This window comes from Vulpes vulpes, chromosome 8 (assembly GCF_048418805.1).
Source record: "Vulpes vulpes isolate BD-2025 chromosome 8, VulVul3, whole genome shotgun sequence".
Classification (NCBI taxonomy): domain Eukaryota; kingdom Metazoa; phylum Chordata; class Mammalia; order Carnivora; family Canidae; genus Vulpes; species Vulpes vulpes.
This window is the reverse complement of record NC_132787.1, coordinates 51,927,893-51,950,097: the sequence shown is the minus strand read 5'-3', so window position 1 is coordinate 51,950,097 and position 22,205 is coordinate 51,927,893. Positions and strand designations below refer to the sequence as shown.

Sequence of the window (22,205 nt, the reverse complement as noted above, 5' to 3'; positions counted from 1 at the left end):
ATAAAATAAGAAAGAAAGAAAGAAAGAAAGGAAGGAAGGAAGGAAGGAAGGAAGGAAGGAAGGAAGGAAGGAAGGAAGAAAAGAAACAGGATTAGTGAATCATTGAGAAAAAATAGAAATGTACTAAATTAAAAATATACACTAATTCTAATGCTTTCTGTACAGATTATCTGCTTGGTGCATTTTTCACTGGAAATATTTGATCCCAGTGGACATCTTCCATTATCCTGTGTGCTTCTTTGCTTCTTTCTGTCACCTGGTAATGTTTGCTCTAAGGAGGAAGGTCAATTTTACCAAGAGATTAAAAAAAATAATCTCTATGCCCAACATAGGGCTCAAACCTACAACCCCTACATCAAGGGTCACTTGCTCCCTGATTAAGCCAGCCAGGTGCCCCGATTTTACCAAGAGATCAAAACAAGACAAAACTAAGGAGGGCTTGGGGTGCCAAAGAGAAGATCCTTCCTCTGAATGTATAATGGCTGTGACAGACACAATCAATTGCAAAGTAAGTCACAATAAATTTGCTGGTAGTAAAAAAGTACCACAATTTGCAAGTGATATATTCAAGAATTAGAGCAGATTCAGGTTATCTCTGTAATAACATCACTTTGATATATGTGCATTTCAAAATGCCTTCTGGGAGAGGAAAGAGGAGAGTTTATAGATAGCTACCAGAGACTGATATTATTTTGTCATGAAAATGTCGTAAATGTGAACAGCATCTGTCTTCTCTGTAATGGTGAAGTTGAAAATGCCTGAGCCAAAGGATGTCTGACAGTGTAAATTATTTATTTTTGTCAATTAGCTCCCATTTCCCCTTCTCATGGCTATAGAAGGGGATTTTAAGATGGGGACCATCCCCCAAAACACACACATTCCTGGACTTTAGAAGTAGCTTCACCCCTAGTTCCAGGAATGGGCATATGTCAAGATTAGCCTTTGAAGAATGGCTTTGCATCTCTTTGGCAACAGTGACTGGAAAAAAATTTTTTTTGGCTGTGGTAACTAGTAGAAGGAATTGAACCTTTTATGGAAACTATACCGCCAAAGAAACCCCAAGCCTAACAGTCTGTTGCTTTTCAAGGCTCCCAGCTTGTACTACAGCTAAAGTTAAGTAGTCTCCAGAAAGGGCATTTTCCCTGTGCCCACCTCTGTCATAGCTATGGAGAATGAGGACAGGCAAGATCATCTAGCAGGAAGAACAAGATGTTATGGTGGACAATAAGAAAGATCTTATATAAAATAGACCTGGAAGTTCCTGGTTGGCTGGCCAAGAAACTCACTCTACCACCAGGGAGAATCTTCCATATTCCTGCATAGCAGGATATATAATATATGCTGTAGAACAATGATAGCTGTGTGCTATTTTCCATCCATTCTTGCCTTTCTAGAGTTATACTTTTCATTGTAGTTACCCTGTTTCTTCTTCTTCATCATTTTTTAGATATATTAGATAAGTTGTAGGTTGCCAGGCCTCAAGGGGCCATTTCCGAATTCATGAAGAAAAATATATACAACAGCCAAAAATCCTGGTCTTATAGCTGAGCACAATAACCAGATAAAGCACTGGATTTTTTTCACTGGGGAGGGAGCATTGGTAAGTAATCTTTTATATAGGCATGAACATTTAAAAGGAAATATTTTATTTATTTAAGTAACCTATACTCCCAATGTGGGAATCAAACCTATGACCCTGAGATCAAGAGTTGCATGCTTTTCTGACTGAGCCAGCTAGGCATTCCTATATATGAACATTTTTTTAGCAACAACCATTTGCCCCTAATTTCTTTTCAGCAGAATTCTAATTTCGTTTAAGGAAATGCTCTTTATAGAGCCATGTGCCGAAATGAAGTCAGAGAGGTAGCCTAGGATCACATCATACTTGTAGCCACTTAAGAATTTTGTATTATAGGGATCCCTGGGTGGTGCAGCGGTTTGGCGCCTGCCTTTGGCCCAGGGCGCGATCCTGGAGACCCGGGATTGAATCCCATGTCGGGCCTCCGGTGCATGGAGCCTGCTTCTCCCTCTGCCTGTGTCTCTGCCTCTCTCTCTCTCTGTGCGACTATCATAAATAAATTTTAAAAATTTATATAAAAAAAAGAATTTTGTATTGTATTCCAAATTCACTAAAATATAAGCTCTGTGAGGTCATGGATTTTTGTCACTGTTGAATTCCCAGAACAGTGCCTAGCTTGTTAAATGAAAGTGTAATGGGAGGGCTTTGCAAGGGGAATGATGTGATCTGTTGTACAGAGAATAGACTATAGTGTGGGCTATAGTAGACCAATGCTGAATGGGAGTGTGGAGTTAATGGGGCTACCGCAGAAGCACAGGGAAGAAATGATGGGGACTTAAACTAGGAGGTCATGGTAGAGGTAAAGAAATGGCCATATTCACATATTTTGAAGATGGAGGTTCAGAATTTGCTAATATAGACCATAGGAGAAGTAGGAAGACAGGACTAGCAACAAAACAGTGATTGAGCAATGTTCAAAATTACATGGTTGGATAATAAAGCTTTCAATAGTTACTAGAACATCTTTTTTTAAAAAATTGTGATAAAATACACATAAAATCTACTTTATTATTATTATTATTCATGAGAGACACACAGAGAGAGAGGCAGAGACACAGGCAGTGAGAGAAGCAGGCTCCATGCAGGGAGCCCGACATGGGATTCGATCCTGGGTCTCCAGGATCACACCCCTGGCTGAAGGCGGTGCTAAACAGCCGGGCCACTGGGGCTGCCCTATACCTCATTTTCTTTATCCATTCCTCTGTTGGAGACTTGAGTTGTTTCTGCTTTTTGGCTATTGTGAATAATGCTGTGAGGAACACTTGTGTACAAATATCTGTTTGAGTCCCTGATTTCATTTCTTTTGGTTATATATCTGGAATAGAATTGCTAGATCATATGGTAAATCTATGTTTAATTGAGGAATCATCAAACTGTTTACACAGCAGTTGCACCATTTTACATTTCCATCAGCAATGTTTCAAGGTTTCAATTCCTCCACATGCTTACCACACATTATTTTCTGTACTGTAATAGCCATCATGCGTGTGAAGTGGCATCTCATGGTTTTGATTTGCACTTCCCTAATGACTAGTGATAAGCATATTTTCATGTGTTTATTGATCATCTCTATATCTTCTTTGGAGAAATGTCTATTTAAGTCCTTTGCCCACTTATACATTGGGCTGTTTTATTGTTGTTGAGCTGTAGTTGTTCTTTATATATTCTGGATATTCGTATTTTATTAGATATTGATTTGCAGATATTTTCTCCCTTTCTGTGAGTTATCTTTCATCCTTTTTTTTTTTTTAAGATTTTATTTATTTATTCATGAGTGGCACAGAGACAGAGAGAGAGAGAGAGAGAGAGAGAGAGAGAGGCAGAGACACAGGCAGAGGGAGAAGCAAGCTCCATGCAGGGAGCCGGACGTGGGACTCAATCCCGGGTCTCCAGGATCAGGCCCTGGGCTGAAGGCAGGTGCTAAACCGCTGAGCCACCCGGGCTGCCCATCTTTCATCCTCTTGAGAGTTTGATGTACTTCTTAATGTTGATGAAATCCATTTTTTTCTTTTGTTGCTTGTATTTGTGGTGTCATGTCTAAAAAGCCAAGATTTGTCCCTATATTTATTCCTAAGAGTTTAATAGTTTTAGCTCTTACATTTAGACCTTTAAACCATTTTGAATTAATTCTGTGTGTGGTGTGAGGTAGCATTCCAACTTTGTTTCATGTGGTTATTCACTTGTCCCTGCACCATTTGTTGAAAAATCTATTCTTTCATCATCGAATTATCTTGGCAACCTATGGAAACTCAACTGAACATAAATGAAAGAGTTTATTTCTATATTATTAATTCTATTCCACTGATCGGTAACAGCCTCATGGCAGTAATACACTGTCTTGATCACTGTTGGTTTGTAGTAAGTTTTGAAATTGGGAAGCGTGAATCCTCCAACTTTTTTCTTTTTCAAAATTGTTTCAATTATTCTTTGTCCCTTGGATGTCCATATGATGATTTTAGGGTCAGCTTGCTAATTTCCAAAAAGAAGCCAGCTAGAATTTTGATAGGGAATGTTTTGAATCTATAGATCAATTTGGGGAATACTGCTGTCTTAACGGTATTATCTTCCAATCCATGAACATGGGATGTCTTTCCATTTATTTAGGTCTTCTGAAATCTTTTCACCAGTGTTTTGTAGTTTTCAGAATATAGGTTTTGCACTTAGATTTGTTCCTAAGTATTTTATTCCTTTTGATGCCATTGTAAATGACATACTTTCTTGATTTCAGTTTGTTTGTTCATTGCTACTGCATAGAAATAAAATTAAGTTCTGTATATTGATCTTGTACCTTGAAATTTTACTGAGCTCATTTATTAGTTTTAATAGTTTTTTTAGTTAATTCCTTAGACTTTTCTACTTTTACTAATTGTCAAGCCTTTAGGCTTAGGTTTCACCCAAAGTGAAGAACTAGGTTCTTGAAGTCCTTGGACAAACTTAGCTTACAAGTATTATGAAGCCTATCAATGACTCATAAAGGCTTTTCAAGAGCAGAAAAGCATGAACATTCAGCCAAAAGGATATGTACTGTAAAAGAATACAACTGCCAGGATCTCTGGAATATCTGTGCACTAAACGTTTAATGGGTTGTAACTTGTAAGTTTCCATTTCCTTGTCACAACATCTATGAAGGATAGTAAGAAACAGGGTATACTGCAGTGGTTAAGAATACTAGGACCCTAGATTCAGAAAGAGCAAGCAATCACCCAAATCTAGAGTATGAGACATTCTACTGGGGAAAAGATCTGGCTTCTCCATGAAATCAATTATAAGAAAAAAAAAAAGTATGTGTGTTTGGGGGAGTGCTGGTAGGGATGTGACTGTTAAAGAATACAGTACACTTGGGATCCCTGGGTGGCGCAGTGGTTTGGCGCCTGCCTTTGGCCCAGGGCGTGATCCTGGAGACCCGGGATCGAGTCCCACATCGGGCTCCCAGTGCATGGAGCCTGCTTCTCCCTCTGCCTGTGTCTCTGCCTCTCTCTCTCTCTCTCTATCATAAATTAAAAAAAAAAAAAAAAGAATACAGTACACTTAACAATCAAGTGCAATGGTAAAACTGTCTAGATACTGATTTGAATAAACTAACAGTAAAAAGACACCCTTTAAACAACTGGAAAAATTTAAACATGGACTGAAGAGTAGATGACAGTAAGAAATAATTGTTAATTTTGTTGGACATGCTAAGGACATGATGATTATATTTTAAAAAATCCTCAGAGATATATAATGACTATGAGTAAAATACCTGGAGTTTGCTTTTAAAAAACGGAAGAGTAAAAATAAATAAATAAATAAATAAATAAATAAATAAATAAATAAAGGATGACATAAGATTGGAAAATATTGATAATTGTTCAGGATGGATAATTGGTACTTGAGGCTTCACTCTGCTACTCTTTTTGTAGATGTTTAAAATGTTCCATAACAAAGTTTTTTTTTTTTTTTCAAAAAAGATTTTATTTGACAGAGAGAGAGAGAGTGAGCATGAGAAGGGGGAGAGGAAAAAAAAAAAAAAAAAAGAGAAGGGGGAGAGGCAGAGGGAGAAGCAGACACCTGGTGGAGCAGGGAGTCCAATGGGGGGCTTGATCCCAGGACTCTGGTATTCATGACCTGAGCCAAAGACAGACACTTAACCGACTGAGCCACCCAGGCACCCCTCCATAATATAGAGTTAAAAATAATAATAAAATGTATGAGAAGACAGAAAAACAAAAGATCTGGGTTTGAGTCCTGGCTAGCCATTTACTAGCTAGCTTTCTTGCACAAGCTGTTTGACATCTGTAAAATGCTAATAAAAAGGGTACTATGTGTGGGACGCCTGGGTGGCTCAGCAGTTTGGCGCCTGCTTTCAGCCCAGGGTGTGAGACTGGGGTTCCAGGATTGAGTCCTGCATCGGGCTTCCTGCATGGAGCCTGCTTCACCCTTTGCCTGTGGCTCTGCCTCTGTGTGTCTCTCATGAACAAATAAAATCTTAAAAAAGGGGGGGGGGGGCACTATGTGTAAAGCATTTAACATGCATGAGCTGCCTAGTAAAGTTTAATAAATGTTAGTTAATATTGTTACTGTGAAATTAAAAATATGACAGATTTGTCTTTTTTTTTTTTTTTTTAAGATTTATTTATTCATGAGAGACAGAGAGAGAGGCAGAGACATAGGCAGAGGGAAAAGCAGGATCCATGCAGGGAACCTGATATGGGACTCACATCCAGGACCCCAGGATCATGACCTGAGCCAAAAGCAGACGCTCAACTACTGAGCCACCCAGATGCCCCACGACAGATTTAATTGTATGATCACTTTCAAACTTTTTTGTGTTAAAATATCAATCATTAATTGCAGTCTTTTTTTAAAATGAGAATACTGGGAATATAAATTTTGATTTATTGTGGTTTAATTAATCTTGGAATTTTACACATCTATAAAAATAATAACACTTCTAGGTCAGGATCTATCAACTCTAGCATCATTTTAGAAGTTTTTTCTAATGCAAACATACAAGTAAGAAATTAGAGGTAAAAATCAGAAAGAGATAAAATTTACCTTTGAGGATGATACACTTGTAGACTCAAAAAAATCCAACAAGAGAATCAACTGAAAAACGTGTAAACAAAAAGAATTTAAGGTACCTGAGTACAAAAACTAACATAATAGAAATCAAGAGTTTTCAGGTATATATCTAATTAGAAATTATGTTGGAAAAGACTCCATTTAAACTGCAAAAATTTTTAAAAACCCTGCAAAAATAATAATAGTAAAAGGTAAACACCTCAGGTTGCAAAAAAGATTAGCAAGAAATCAGCAATATCTTTAAGGCCACAAAAGAGTACTTGAAAAAATATAAAGGTATCTCTTATTCTTAGATAGGAAGATTCACCAGTATAAAGAGTTCAGTTTTCCCTAATTAAGATACAAATTTAATGTGATCTAAATAAAAATACTAGCAGGATTTTTGATAAATTGACAAGGTGATTCTAAAGAACACATGAAAAAGTAAAAAGCAAGAATATTCAGGAATAATTCTAGAAAAGGCAGATGATAAGGGGAAGATGAACTCATTAGATGTAAAAATTAGTATAAATGTATGATACTGGTCAAGTGTAGATATACATATTAATGTACCAGACTAGAAAATCTAGATATGAATTCAAATACATACAGGAACAGAGTAAATTTGTTGTCCATATATCTATACAAAAGGAAATTTTAAAGGATATTCTTTAGGCAGAAGGAAAACAATACCAGATCAAATTAATAGAACTGTGTAGGGTAGCCCCGGTGGCGCAGCGGTTTAGTGCTGCCTGTAGCCCAGGGCGTGATCCTGGAGACCCTGGATCGAGTCCCATCCCTCTGCCTGTGTCTCTGCCTCTCTCTCTCTCTCTGCATCTCTATGAATAAATAAATAAATAAATAATCTATATTAAAAAAAAAAAAAAAAAGAACTGTGTAGATTTGTCCAGTGGGGAATCAGACAGCTCTCAAGGTCATCTTTGGCACTTTCAGAGCTCAACAAAAACTATTTGCAGATTGCTGAAATTTCTCTCTCATGCCTACACATTTGAATATGCTATTCTTTGAGTCTGGAACGCCTTTCCCCACCTTCCCATCTGCCAAACTCAAAAAAGTTCAGGAGTCATTCTCCTGTGCAAGTATTCTTTCTTTGGGAAGAAGCAGAGTATGTACAGTTCTCCTAAATGTTCATTTTTCTCCAGTTTCTTACACCTCCATTTTGTTCTCCATCTGTTATTTGTTCTTTACAACACTGCCTGCCAGAGGGATGTTGCTAAAATAAGATCTGATCATGTCTGTCTCCTGCTCAAAAAAAATTTGATGCCTACTAAATGCCTATGAATCAATAAAATAAATTACAAACTTGAGACATGGAAGACATTCAGGGCCTTCCAGGATTTAACTCTAATCTACTTTGCTCACCTCAGTATAGATGCCTTTGCACCCTGCTCTTGGGTTACACCAGCCCTCATCATTCCCTCAGCATTCTAGGCATCTCTGTTCACCCAAATTATTCTGCCTGATATGCCCTCCCTCCCTCTACCCTATCCCCACACCCATCTTTTCTGCCCATTCAGATCTTTCAAAGCTCTGTTTTCAATGAAGCCTCACCTAAAATCCCATTAAGAATTAATGATTTAGGGCAGCCCCAGTAGTGCAGTGGTTTAGCGCCACCTGCAGCCCAGGGTGTGATCCTGGAGACCCAGGATGGAGTCCCAAGTCAGGCTTCCTGCATGGAGCCTGCTTCTCCCTCTGCCTGTCTCTGCCTCTCTCTTGCTCTCTCTGAATAAATAAATAAATAAACCTTTAAAAAAGAAAAAAGAATTAATGATTTATTCCTGAGTTTGCATAATTAGTCTTTATTTCATTATAGGTGGTATTATTAGTTGTTTATATGTCTTCACTAAGTCTGTAACATTCTGGAAGTCAGAGCTATATCTTACTAATCTGTTTTACTCTCCTACCCTTAAATACACTGCTTATCACAGGATATTTTTTGTATAGAATGAAATAAAATAGTACCTGAAGCCTGATAAATATTGAATAAATGTGAACTCTTTCTAGTGGTGATAATAGGTTCTCAATAAACATTTTGTGAAAAATGGCAAAACTGGTTGCGCTTATTATTAGCCAGCCACATTCTTTTAAAGTTAATATTGCTTGGAAGCCATTATAAAGAGTTTTAGTTTCCTTTCCTGATGACAGCAAATGTTTAGGTTGTAGAACCTCAGAAAGGGCCTTAAGATAATTTTCAAGACCCAGGTTTATGTGTCACTTAATCTGGCTCCCCTACAGATAGAATTAAATATTGAAGTCTCCTTATATCCATAGAATCCCTGAAATTTAGAAAGCTCTTAGTATATAGTAAGCACTTTATAAATGTTGGTTGAAGAAATGAACAAATAAATGAATTAGGATAAACTGTTTATGTGAGTCTCTCCAAGCACTTAGGAAAACATCTATATAAGAAATATATATATTTTTTGTTTTTTGTTTTGCTTTAAAGTTTTATTTATTTAAGTAATCTCTACACCCAATGTGAGGCTCGAACTCACAACCCTAATCAAGAGTTGCAAACTCCTCCAACTAAGCCAGGCAGGCACCCCAAATATATGTTTTTTTTTTCATCTTTCTATCTCTAGCACCTAGCACAGTATCTGACACAAAATGAATGTTTACTAAATAGGTATTTATTAAATTAGAGACAAGAGATACTTAGTTTACTGTAAAAATGCAAAGAAAAAAACACATTTCTTGTATCACATGAACTTGTACCAAAGATTTATGAATAGATTTATTAATCGGGGTGGAAAAAATAGAAATTTCTATTTTCAGGATATAGAAGTGAACTTGGAGAGGTCAGGTCACCTTAATCCTGTAGGTGGTTAAAGCTAACTAGTCACTGTGAATGAGAATCTGTCTGAAGATCTCTAGCCTCTGACTCTCCGCATAGCATCAACCTCAGGACAACAGTCTGGTCAGGCTGTGGGCATATCTCTTAGCCTAAGAATGCATCCTGTTAGGGAAATTCCTACTGTAGGCACAGTGAAAAATAAAGGCCTTGGGTGGAGAGAAGGCAAGTAGTAGGGGTGTTACTTGAAGCACAAACAGGGAAACTGAGTGGACAATCTCTCTATTGCTACAACTGCTTCAGAAAAGGCACACTGACTCTCTCCCAAAGTACATCAGTATGCTGCTCCATCATGGAAGGAATGGAAAAGCAGGATGAGGTTGGCTGGCTGAAGTCACATCTTGGGGAAGCTGGCCAGGTTGGCAATGCCGCAAGCGTTGTTCTTATTCCGAGCCATGAGGATATAGCCTTTGTTTCCCCAGCTTTCTCCCCAGCTGTAGGACCAATGAAGGAAAATACTTAGTACCCTAAGTTTATTTATTCATTAAAACACTTACTGACTATTGTGCTAGGTACTGATGGTATAAAAAATGAATAAAACAGTTTTTACCTTTAAAGCATTTAAAGTAAAGGAAAGGAGAGAAGGCATAATGCTAGAGGCCTCAAGGACAGGGGAGACTATGGTGATCAAGGAATCAAAAAAGGCTTAATGCAAGAGGCAGCATTTGAAGTGAGCCCAAAGACTAGACAGACCCATGAAAATGGGATGTCAGCAGAGGAGTATGAAATACTAAAGGCAGGAAAGCATGGGACATGTGTTAAGATTAGGTGACTGAAAAATAGCGTGCTTGACAGGGTACAGTAGGACATATGCTTGGAACGGTATATTGAGATCAGGTTGAATTATCTTTACTGCCAGCCTAAAGAGTTCAATTCTGTGGTCCATCCTAGTGGAGGAGAGACTGAAAGTTTCAGATTGGGAATGTAATATGGTCCAACTTGTGTTTAAGGAAGAATAATCTTGAAATCATGAATCTAGAGCATAAGAAAGAAGTAAGAGAGGCTGAAGCTGGTGATCTTGGTCTTACTGGGTAAACCCAAAAGGAGAGATGAATGAAGCTACGAGAATGAATGAGACTGCTAAGGAAAGAAGTGGAGAGAATAGAAGACAATGGGATGTGGGAGAGGAGATTGGTCTATGTATCTTCCTAAATAGTTTCCAGGAGTTTTCTGTCCTTTTCCCTCAAACAGCAAATTCTCCAGTTACCCAATACATTTTGCTTAACACCATTACCCTACTCCTATACCCTTCTCTAGGGGTGTCCAGTGATCCTGACCCTGCTTAAGTGTGTCCCTTATTCCTCCCAGCTCTCCTAGATCATGTTCCACCTCTGGCACCTGACCAGGAAAGGACAGAATAAGTACTTGGGGCTGGGAGTCGACAAAGGGAGAACATAGGACAGAAACTGTGGGAGAAGGAGTACCTTTTTAGAAAGGTGTTTGGGTTCAGCCTTAGTTGGGACTGTGATCTACACATTCTACCCTGCCAGTCCTCTAGATAGCAGCACAACTTGCTTATAGCACTGTTATGGCCTGTGAACTCCTCAGAGTCTAAGACTCCTCCTGTCCACTGAAGGCACCAAGGACAGAGAGTTTAGTTAGTGCTGTTGCCAGGCTGGTATTGGCCGATGAGGAAAGGAAAAGTATAATTCTCATTAAGTCTACCCTCCAAAGTCATAAAAGGGGAGCCAAAGAACCCTGTAGGTTTTATTTACTCCCAGTAAATAGGGAAGGAAACACTAATTGTTTTTGTTGTCTTATCTACTTCCCAAAAAGTGTTTCTCTTCACAGACTTCAAAATCTTTGGCCAATTTTTATATATGTTATCCTAAGTATATCTGGATGGGCAAAAAGTTGCACAACTGGATGTAAATCTTTACATTGGTTCCCTACTGCTCACAAACAGACTGATGATGGAAAACTTCCTAAGATATTGATCACATTATAGAAAAAACTATGTAATTCCAAACTTCCTGCTGGTTTCTTGGTGCTATTGTATGTTCTGGTTAGTTAGGTCTGTCTTTCTTAAGGGGCTGTGAGATCACCAAAGGCAAACATTCTGTTCATTGCTATACAGCTAAGTACCTTGCATGTGGGGCAGCTGCCCAACACATACTCTGAGTACTACTGTCTGGCCATGAAATGTTAGAACTAATAGCCTCTGATTGGGAAGGGAGAACTAAAAAGTTTGAGACGACTTTCTCTTGAAGAGAGAGAAAGAAATATTGGGAAGTTGGAGTTGAAGTTGAGTGCTAATAGGGGGATTGAGTGCCAAACTTAGTATCCCCATCATTACCTGTTTTTAATTATCCAGTGCTTGTTTCCTTTCTGGATGCCATATCCCACTGCCAAAACTGCATGGTTCAGATTATCGCTATTACAGTTTTCATCGTAGTACACACCTAGGAAACAAACTCTCAAGGTGAAGCTTTCTGCAGTCCACGTGCCACCCTATAGAAACCTGCCCCGTCAGGAGGATCGGTGACAGAGATGCACTGCACTGTGGCAGCTGTTGTTCCCTTTCCCTTGGGCAGACTCAGTCTGAATGTGGAAACCCAAGTACGGCAAATGCTCAGTAGCCTTCGAGAAGCTGCAAAGCTCACATCATAAGAAATAGTTGATTGTGTTCTTTAGGAACAGCTCCTTACCTTTGCTGTAAAACTGGAAAGAGGTCAGGCTTGCATCAATGGCCACAGAGATGGGTCCCACTCGGGCCACTGCCCTCTTCAGGGCTTTCTCATTCCCCTCAGGGATCTCTCTGTACCCTCTGCACTTAGCTGCCTTGCCTGTTGGGTTGTACATACAACTTTCATCCTGGAAAAAAGGAGGCTAAAACAGGATGAGGACAAAACAGCAGGCCAGGAACTAGTGAGTGAGAAACTCCACCAATACTTTGAGAGATGTTGGTGAACAGACAGACCTAGAGTCTTTAGAGAGGGTCTGTTCTCTCCTTACCATTTTAGACAATTATATATATATATTTTTTTAAAGATTGTATTTATTTACTCGCGAGAGACACAGAGAGAGAGAGAGTCAGAAGGAGAAGCAGACTCCATGCAGGGAACCCGATGCGGAACTCGATCCCGGGTCTCCAGGATCAGGCCCTGGGCTGAAGGCGGCACTAAACCGCTGAGCCACCCGGGCTGCCCCCATTTTAGACAATTATAAAAAAAGAAAATGAAAATTGGATACCTTGCATATATGCAAAAATCAGCTCTGGGTGGTTTTAAAACATAAACATGAAAGGATACACTGTTAAAACTTGAGACAGAGAACATTTTTTATTCCCTTGGGGTAGAGAGAGATTTCTGGAACAAGGTGTTTTTTAAAAGCACAGATCATCTTCTGGTCATGTAGTAGGTGTAGGCTGTAGAGGGCTGGGTAGGGAGGAGGCTTGAGGTCTGGCTAGAGGGAAGACCTGGGCCCTATAGCCTTATGACAGGGGATATGAGTTTTGGCTTGTGCTCTTGAAAGCACATAACATTAAAACATATTAATAAAGAACTTAGCAATTTAGCATGTGAATTTCCAACATTATGGAGGTCTAGTTAACAATAATAGAATTCATTGGCAAGCCACAGTTATGAAGTCTAATGGCAAACCACATCAAGGTGGTGTAGTATTCTTTTTGGCAGTTCATTTTCCTACAGACTACCCCTTCAAAACTCTAAAGTTGAATCTATCAGAACATATTATCTAACTATTAACAATAATGGCAGCATTTGACTGGATTTTTTTTAAAGGCACAAATTACAAAGGAAAACAATAATTTTACTAGTCTGAAATTATGAACTTTCCTGAGTTGAAAGATATAAAAAGAATAAAAAGACATATGTTCACCTAATACATACAGTATTAGTATCCAGATATCTTTTTAAAATTCCTAAAAATAGGGGATCCCTGGGTGGCTCAGCGGTTTGGCGCCTGCCTTTGGCCCAGGGCGCGATCCTGGAGTCCTGGGATCAAGTCCCACGTCGGGCTCCCAGCATGGAGCCTGCTTCTCCCTCCTCCTGTGTCTCTGCCTCTTTCTCTCTCTCTGTCTATCATAAATAAAAATAAATAAATAAATCTTAAAAAAAAATTCCTAAAAATAGTGAGAAGGAGAAAAACAACCTAATTAAAAATGTGCAAAAGATATAAATAGTCAATTCAGTCAATTCACTTAAGAAGAAATGCAGATGGCTAGATAAACATACTGATGAAGATGGTAATTCTTAAATACTTCAGGTGGGAATATAACTATCTCCAAACACTTTGGTAAACAATCTGTCATTATTTAAAAGTTGAAGATGCATGTACTGTAAGGCTCTTCTGTTCCAAGGTATTATAGTCTACTAAAGAAAATTTTGCACATTTGCATAGAAGACGTGCTGGAAATGTTTATGACAGATGAACAGATACAGTAGATAAATCTTGGCACTGCTACATCATGAGTGGTATGAATTTGAGCATGCTATTTTATCTCCTTCAGTGTCAATTTCCTCACCTATAAGATAAAGATAAGCTTACCTTATCTTCTGTTATGAAAATTAAATGAGAAAATGAACTAAGTACATGGCTTAGTACATAATAGCCATCATTCTTTTTTTATTTTTTTTAAGATTTTATCTATTTGAGAGAGAGAATGAGTGAGAGAAAGAGGATGAGCAGGGGTAGGAGCAGAGGGACAAGCAGACCTCCCACTGAGCATGGAGCCTGACACAGGGCTCAATCCCAGGACCCCAAGATCATGATGTGAGCCAAAGTCAGATGGCTAACTGACTGGGCCACCCAGGTGCCCTGTAGCCATGATTCTTATTACTCAAACTTGCTATCCCTGCTTCAAAGGTTCCTGTTGCAAAGGCCCAATGCTATATTACCAAGCCCATGTATATAAAGGATCTTCTTCTTTTAGTTAAGAAAGGTCTCCTTCCTATTACTAAAGGAGGAAGTAAATTAATCTCTAAAGTTAAAACAAGTATGAAGCAACTTATTTTTTCTCTCATTTTGTGTATGTCTGCACGTTAGCTTACACAATTTGCATAAACATTCCCCAGACTCATGCTGAAATCATGCAAAATAAAGGCACATGATTCAGTAAATTAAAGTGGCTGGTTTGGGATCTGCGATGGGAGTGGAGGAGCTGAGTGGGAGGTTGCAGAGGCCTACTAAGATGTCTGTGGGGTCACCTGTACTGTTTTCTCCAGGGAAAGAGACAGATAGGGTTATGGTGGCCTAAGCCTCCCAAATCTCCCGGGCTGTGGGAATCTTCTTGGCCTCCTATGGTAAACTATCCTATCAAGAAGGCAGGATAAGGGGAATAGAAAACAACATTTTTGGAATTGTTTCCAGTACAAAATATCATGTTGGGGGAAGAGGAGCCATTTCTGAGCTGTATAACTGCACAGGGCAGTCTCACCTGTCCCACATATGGGTAGGCATCTTCAGAGTCAATGCCCCGGTTCTTCTGCACATACTGGAAGGCATTGGTCATGTAGCCTCCTCCACAGCCATCATTCTCAGAGACACAGTCCACCAGGTTCTGGGGACTCAGATTTAAGAGTCTGCCAGTTTTCTTCTTGAGTTGGCCCTCCAGGGCACCCACAGAGCTAAAAGCCCAACAGGAACCACACTGACCCTAATAGGCATAACAGAGCAACTGTTAGTCACTGCTGTTCACACTTTTTGTTCCTTTCCTCTAAACTGCCCCATGAAACACCCTTGTCCCCTTTTCTGTGAAATCTTCCTATTTCCCTTCATTTGCTAGGTTATATTGTTCTATTGTTATTGTTTGCATGGATAACTGTGGTTACCATTATTACCATTAGCTGCTGTGAAGCAGAGTACTCACATTGCAACCTACAAGATATGTGACCTTGGGTAAGTTATTAAACCTCTCTGTGCCTTATCTGTAAATGTGGATAATAATGTACTCAATTATGGATTATGGAGATTTAAAAAGTTAATTCATGTAAAGGATTTATAAGTTTCTGACACACAACAATTTCTCAAAAAGTGCTATTACTATTTGTTCAGCTAGATTATCCATTTTTCTTTCTTTCTTTTCTGTTCCATTTTTTAGGACTGAGGTTTCTTGAGGACACAGATTATGTCTTAGTCATCCTGAATCTCCATTGCCTAGCACTATACTTGGTAGGTTTTTAAAAAGATGTGTTTGTTGAATGAATATTAAATCAGTTATTGATCTGGTTGATATAATCAGCATTGTTATGGTGGAGGTAAAAGTGGCATTCTCCTGCTGGTACGAATGTTAAGATTGTAAAAAAATTTTGGAAAGGATTCTCTGTGCAGTTCCAATTTTAGGATTTATTTTGCATAAATATTTGCACATGTACATGAAAACATACACACAAGGGTGCTTACAGCAATACTTGAAAAAAGAAAAAAACAAACAATATAAAAGTACAAAAATAACAGAATAAGCTATATTCTCTTAGCATTGGGAGAGAGCCTTTAATTTCTTGCCCTATCTTTCTAGTTCCCTCCTACCTTAAGAACAAAGAAGTGGAAAGAGGTCATGCCAAGAGAAAGGAAAATACCTGGTTCTTGACAGGAGTAACATATCCTTTCTTTCGATAATCAACGGAGTCTGGGGCTCTGCTTTCCCAGTCTGGGATATAGAGGGTATCATTACTGCGGGAGTGAGAGGGGGGTACTTTGAGTCCAGTCATCTTCTGAACCACCTCTTCACTGGTCTGTGACAAAAAACAAAAAGGCAAGGCATAAGCAGAGAACTAAGGCAAACAGGGCAAGTAGGCCAGGAACTGAGGTTCAACTCACCATGTCACCCAAGTGGTTCATGGCCAGTTCATATGTATGGACACCAAGAGAGGCTTCAAGATTATGGATAGAAATATGCTTCAAGTTTTTTTCCCAAATTAAACGCCGAGAGAGTTCATCCACCTAAACAGAGCATAGTCAGTACTGGTGGACTGTGTCCTGTGTACAAAGTTACATAAGTAACACTGTGGAGGTTTTTAGAAGAAAAGATGAAACAATCATGCAGGGTTTATAGTCTAGTTGGGAGAACTGGCCACAGTATTATTGAGAGCATACAGAAAGAAATATACAAATACAAAAAAGAATGCCAAGCTCTGGAGAGACGTATAGAAAATTGCTCATGGATGAATAACATTAATCTGAGAAGTCTTCCCCAAAGAGAAGTATGACAGTTATAAAGAAAAGGCTTGAACTTGAGGGAGGGTGAGTCAAAGAGTAGGAATGAAACTGCATGTTGAGTTAGAGAACCGGGGCAGGTTTGCTTGGCTGGACTGATTAAGGTATCGAGATTGAAGAAGGGAGTCTGGAAGCTAAAGGCTGGAGGTCTCAAGTTCCCCGACCATGCTCCCCACCCAGTCCCCAGGCACCTTGCTATTATACTGCTTCCTGTAGGTCTTCTTCCAAAGCTCCCACTGGGTGTCCAGTATCTCCTCAGGATATAAAGCAAAGCTTGCCATGGGCAGCAGCAGTAGAACCTCAAGCCCCCACATCCTGGGGAAGGAGATAATTAGGGGAGAGTCTTCTGTTTGCCAAAGGGTTCATAGACTGGCTTGGGATGAGGAAATAGCTGAAACCATATTCCCAAACAGGTGGTTCTTAACTTTTGGGAGTCATAGACTCCTTTGAGAAGCTAGTAAAGTTTTGTAATCCATTACAGTTCCACTCACCTGAAAAATGCATGCACACACAATAATTCTGGGGAATTCATGAACCCAAAAGCACCCCTTCCTTGGACCCCGAGGCAAATTAAAACAATGATTTATATGGAAGGAATACAAAGAATTGAGCGTGATTTGCATATAAAACCATGATAGGAAGGATCTGGGTTTGGATTGGGTGCTGAAACATCTGGTTCCTGTATTTTGACCTAGGGAGATTCAACACACACAAATACACCCCACACTTGCACAGAAAACCAGAAATGGGGTAGAAAATGGACAATCAGAATGGAATCAGCACCTGTCTCCTGTGCAGACTTGGAAGTTGGAGGGGGGTAGAAGAATACAGGAGAGATCTCCAGCTAAGTTTTGTTCCCTGACCATTTCTTTAAGGTATTATTTACCCCCTTGCCCCAAATTCTGATACTTTCCCAGATCTCGCCAGAAGAGGATGGAGAAAAGTTGACAGTATTTCTTACTTTCTAATGTTTACGGTCTCCTTAGTATTATGCATCTCTTCCTCCTTTCTCTTCCTGCTCCCTCAGGCAGGAAACTGCCCCTAATCTCAACCAGATGATGTTGGCAGCAAAGTTTTTCTTTCTTTTCCTGACAACAAAAAACCTCTGTGACTGCCTCACAGGATGAAAAGCTTCAGAACCAAAGCTTGTTAGAAGAATGCAAGACAAAAACAGCAGTCTTCTATGATCATTACATTCACGGCTTTTCAGTTTACTCTAGCTTCACTCATTTAAGGTGGCTTGCTTAATTCCATGTTCTCCATTTTAAGAACAATTTATAGTCTGAAGCAAGTCATACAGCTTGCATCATTTTTAAATTTACAGTCCTATTTTTGTGTAATCTTTGCAAACTGGCAAAACATTCAATAAGACATTTCATATCTGGAATGTTAAGGGCTTTGAGACAGAGTAGAAAAGCACCTCTGGGCACCAGTCCTTCTCCCTGCTAGTAAATTAACCCTTTTGGTACCTTTGGCCAAAACAGAAAACCCTACCGGGGGAGGCCACTCTTTAAGGGACAGCCAAAGGATTCCCTGTATCTCTACTATATCTCTAGCTTTCACTAACAACTATGTATACAAACATATAAATCGTAGAAGGAATCCTAAAGATTTCCAGGCAAATTTTATTTGGCCAGGAAATGACCTGTTTTTACCCACACAACCTACAAATCTTAACTAGATGCCCCAGTCACGACATCCCTTATATCCCTAAAATGGAGAAAGGAAGAAATGAGAAGCTAAAAGATCTAGCAAGTAGAAAATGTTACCTGCTGACAGGATCTGTGCTCTGGGTTCCGTTTGCTGGGGAGTGTGGATAATGTGGGCGGATGACTAGGGGTACTGGATTTATTCCATCAGGATTGCGGAAGTCAGTTTCAGCTGTGGGCTGGAAATTTTGAATAGGAAAGGGAGGCGGGGAAAGAAATGCTGAGAGAAGCGGGGTTGGAGAGGGAAAGAGGCAGTGGATTTGCAATGCTTCTGTGTGTGTGTGTGTGGAGTGTGTGTGCCAGGATGGAGAGTTGCTAGGTATTTAGTTTCACATGACTGTCTTTGAGGGCAGTAAAAAAAAAAAAAAAAAAAGACTCAATACACATTGTTGTATTGGAGCTTACCTTCACTTTGATGGTTAACAGGACACAGTCCTGGTCTCCCCCATCCTTCTTTATTATATAGTATTTATCATATTGGGGATTACATCTTCTCCTGTCCTTTTCCTGTTATCAGCCATCTCTCCCAACTTTGAAACCTTAGTTTTCAAGTTTGTGTCTGACCCTCACAGCAAGGATGAGGGAATAAATACAAGACTAGAAAAGAGTATGTAGGAAGCCATGGGCTCTAAAATCACTAGTAGTTTATAACCTTGTTGGCTAAAAGTTATCAATAGCTCTCCCAGCTTAATACAGTTTTGCTGAGGAAGGATATGCCCAAATGTCCAGATGAAACTTGTTCTAAAAGTAACCAAAAACAGCATTCCTAATTAATGACTTCACTTGAATCAATGCCATAAGCACTGACATGTGACTTCTTTGTTGCTCTAATTCTCAGATGGTGGGATGCCTGAACATTATCTGTTTCAATTATTAAAATCCCTGATCCAAAAAAAAAATAAAAAATAAAAAATAAAATAAAATAAAATCCCTGATCCAAGACCAGTCATGTGAGCTTCTCCAAATGATTCCGACAACATCTAGGCATGTGACAGATCATAAGAGTCTAGTTCAGTCCCTAAACCACATCCCCAAACTCCCATTTTCTTCCACAAATAGAGATGGGGGAAGAGGAAAAGACAGTCCTTATACACAGGGGCAGATTCAATTTCTAGCTGGACTGCACACATAAGACCCTCAAGAATATAGGTTTATGCCTGCCTGTTAATTTTAAGATTTCTTAATGAACCACATGGTCTTAGAAGGAAACCAAGTCCAGACCCAAACAGTTTAAATTTCCTCATTGATATATCCTTTTCATCCAGGAGAGCAGAGGGTACTAGGGCAAGGAATCTGATGTGCTTTATTGGTCTCACATCTCATCTCTGTCTGCTCTGGAGGACTTGGGCAATTCCCCAACCCCCGTCTCATGGTCAGATGTCCCTGCTGATTTTACTCAGAATGAGTCAGGATCAGGAGGACAACCAAGGAATGCTGAGTGATCAGAGCCCTATGATTTCTGAATCCTGAAATTATAGACACACTGTGCCTTATGTTTGCATATCTGGTGTTCAAACTATGGACTATGGATTCAATTAGTTGTGGGTATTTGTTGTTTTTGAGCTGGAAAGGAATAATAAAGCCGCAATCAAGACCACACAACACAACAAAGTTTACAAAAGGAAAAAATATTTTGTTTTAAAATCTTTGCTACATGTCATTATTTTTGCCACTGTAAAGCTCAGCATAGATGCCAGCAGTACAGAAACGGCCATCAAGAAAAAAACAAAACAATCAAAAATAAAACCCTGAAGGAAAAGCAGAAACAAAACCCCCAGAGCATCTTTTCCCTCCCTTCTCCTTCCCCAAAAGCCCTATAACTGTACAATATTATAGTCCTGATCACATTTAAAAACAGTCAATTATTAAAAAACAAGGATTCCATTGGAAACTCAACTTTTTGGTTTCTTAACTTGTGATATAAATATATATGTATATGGTATGTGTGCACATAGAATAAAAAAATAGTCTCCTTTTCAACTCCACTACCTGGCACCAGACTGGAGACAAAAGGGAGAGAAACCCAGTAATGATGCTCTCTCAGCCTCTCCTAAGGCCATCTGTGCTCCTCAGTCTCCAATGGCTATGTTTAATATGTCTTCTCCTTATTTAATTCAGTCTTTCACTTAAGATACTGGCCTGAGCCAATCAAAAAGAAAAAAGGGGGGGGGGGGGGCCTGATACACATGACTGTTACCTGAGGAAGGTAAAGAGTGAGAGTAGTAACCGGTATCTGCATTTATATGGCTATAGTTAACTCAGTGACCCTGTAAGGAATGGAGTCTAGGCTCCATCTATCACGTGGATTTATTCTCTTGCATCATAAAGAAAAATCCAATCTTAAGACTGGAAGGAGCAAAAGGTGAGAACTATAGGTCCAGAAAAGACCTAAATCTCAATTTCTAACCAGACTGAATTGAGAATGGGATGAAAGAGGCTACTTTGCAAGAAGATTTGGTATTTGGTTTGAATTCCAGCAGTGAAGATTTCACTGGGACTGCTAATCCAAGAAGTTGAGTTTCCATGCAGAAATAACCTCTACAGAACACACATCATATGTGATTCTGACAGAAAAATGCAGCAAGTACGGCCAAGTATGGGGTTTTTGAAAGGGGTTTATCTTCCCACCCTAAACATCTGTAATATTTGCAGATCTTCCATATAAGGTGAGAGCACCAAAAGTGGGACTGACCCAGCTTTATCACTAAATACGTTTGATAAGAAACCAACCACATCAACAGAAGACTATATATATCTGCTTACAGTTGCATACTGGCTGGGCATAGATGTAAGTGCAGCAAAGACATTTATTTAAATACTCTTTGGCTGCAATACTAAGTGGAAAATACATAGAAGATTTAACTCCTTAGGACTCTTTGAAGAATATACAGAAAAACAAAGATAAAATCTGGGACAAATTTTGCATAACTCCCTAATAGGGAGAAAGAAACAAACACAGAAACACACATGTGGATATATATGTGTGTGTGCGCGCACGCACACACACAAACACACACACACACACACACACACACACACTCTCTCTTTCTCCCTCTCCCTCTCTCAACTTCCTCGCTCACCAGGCAGCAGAAAGAGCTTATTATGCTTACTTCCTAAAGCCCTATACAATACCTACCTACCATGTTTCATGGTCCTCAAATATGAGGACATTTCTCTTCTCCCCTACCTTATTCAGAATTTCTTTCCAAAAACAAGCCACAGTATTGAAGGCAAATAGTGGGTGTCATGTTCTCTAACCTGCCTCTTGACCCTAGCGCAAATCATTTCTGCACAAATCAGAAAGACATAAAGAAAGGCATTCTTAACTTTACCCAGCCTCAGTTTTTCAAAGGATCCCTAAAGCCTTCAGGATTCACCCCACTTCTTCTATAAATGTTATCTCAGAGGCAGAAGGGCAAGAAAAGGCCAAAAGGAAGGGGGGTACACATTAGGGGTGAGGGAAGGGAAGGGAGAGGGACTTTTATTCTCTTTACAGAAAGATTTGCTTTTTAAAAACAAACAGTGATTTTTCTCCCCCACCCCTTATCCTCACCCCAAAAGTTCTATTCTGAAAAGGAGGGAAACATAGTTAGGTCAGGAAATTCTTCATTGTTGTAGCTGTTGCTCTGGTCTCCCAGCATGGACAGCATCTCCTAATAAGAGAAACAGAGCAAGTCTAGTCACACACCTTAATCCCTCACATTTAGCGAGCTTCTTCCTTAGAATTCCCCTAAAGCATCACTCCTGACCCCACACAGTTTCTGTGGGGCTGAGCTCCCTAAGCCTTCCCTACTCCCAGAAACTCCCTGACTCCTTTAGATGACAA

At 39.4% G+C, this 22,205-nt stretch overlaps 2 protein-coding genes across 14 annotated transcripts in view; both read right to left on the bottom strand.

Annotated features, from left to right (window-relative positions):
• Positions 1 to 9,251: 9,251 nt before the first annotated feature.
• CTSK (cathepsin K) lies at positions 9,252 to 19,992 on the bottom strand. Its single transcript, XM_025983142.2, has 8 exons — positions 18,440 to 19,992; positions 16,862 to 16,985; positions 16,275 to 16,397; positions 16,034 to 16,189; positions 14,893 to 15,111; positions 12,143 to 12,308; positions 11,791 to 11,896; positions 9,252 to 9,928 (listed from the first exon to the last, which is right to left on the bottom strand). The coding sequence occupies exons 2-8, from the start codon at positions 16,982 to 16,984 to the stop codon at positions 9,829 to 9,831; spliced, it is 993 nt and encodes a 330-aa protein (XP_025838927.1). The 5' UTR covers position 16,985; positions 18,440 to 19,992; the 3' UTR covers positions 9,252 to 9,828.
• Positions 19,992 to 22,205, bottom strand: part of ARNT (aryl hydrocarbon receptor nuclear translocator) — a 70,955-nt gene continuing 68,741 nt past the window's right edge. For all 13 annotated transcript variants that reach the window (XM_025983140.2, XM_025983135.2, XM_025983139.2 and 10 more), the window contains one exon: positions 19,992 to 22,032. In XM_025983140.2, coding sequence (XP_025838925.1) covers positions 21,943 to 22,032 — 90 coding nt within the window. In that variant the 3' untranslated portion in view covers positions 19,992 to 21,942. The remainder of the gene's footprint in view (positions 22,033 to 22,205) is intronic.

Excerpts from the sequence above, each read along its gene's own strand:
- CTSK (XM_025983142.2), bottom strand. The coding sequence starts at position 16,984 with ATGTGGGGGCTTGAGGTTCTACTGCTGCTGCCCATGGCAAGCTTTGCT. Across the intron at positions 16,398-16,861 it reads GGAAGCAGTATAATAGCAAG|GTGGATGAACTCTCTCGGCG; the intron begins GTGCCTGGGGAC and ends TGCTCTGTTTAG. Across the intron at positions 15,112-16,033 it reads TTACTCCTGTCAAGAACCAG|GGTCAGTGTGGTTCCTGTTG; the intron begins GTATTTTCCTTT and ends TATGCCTATTAG.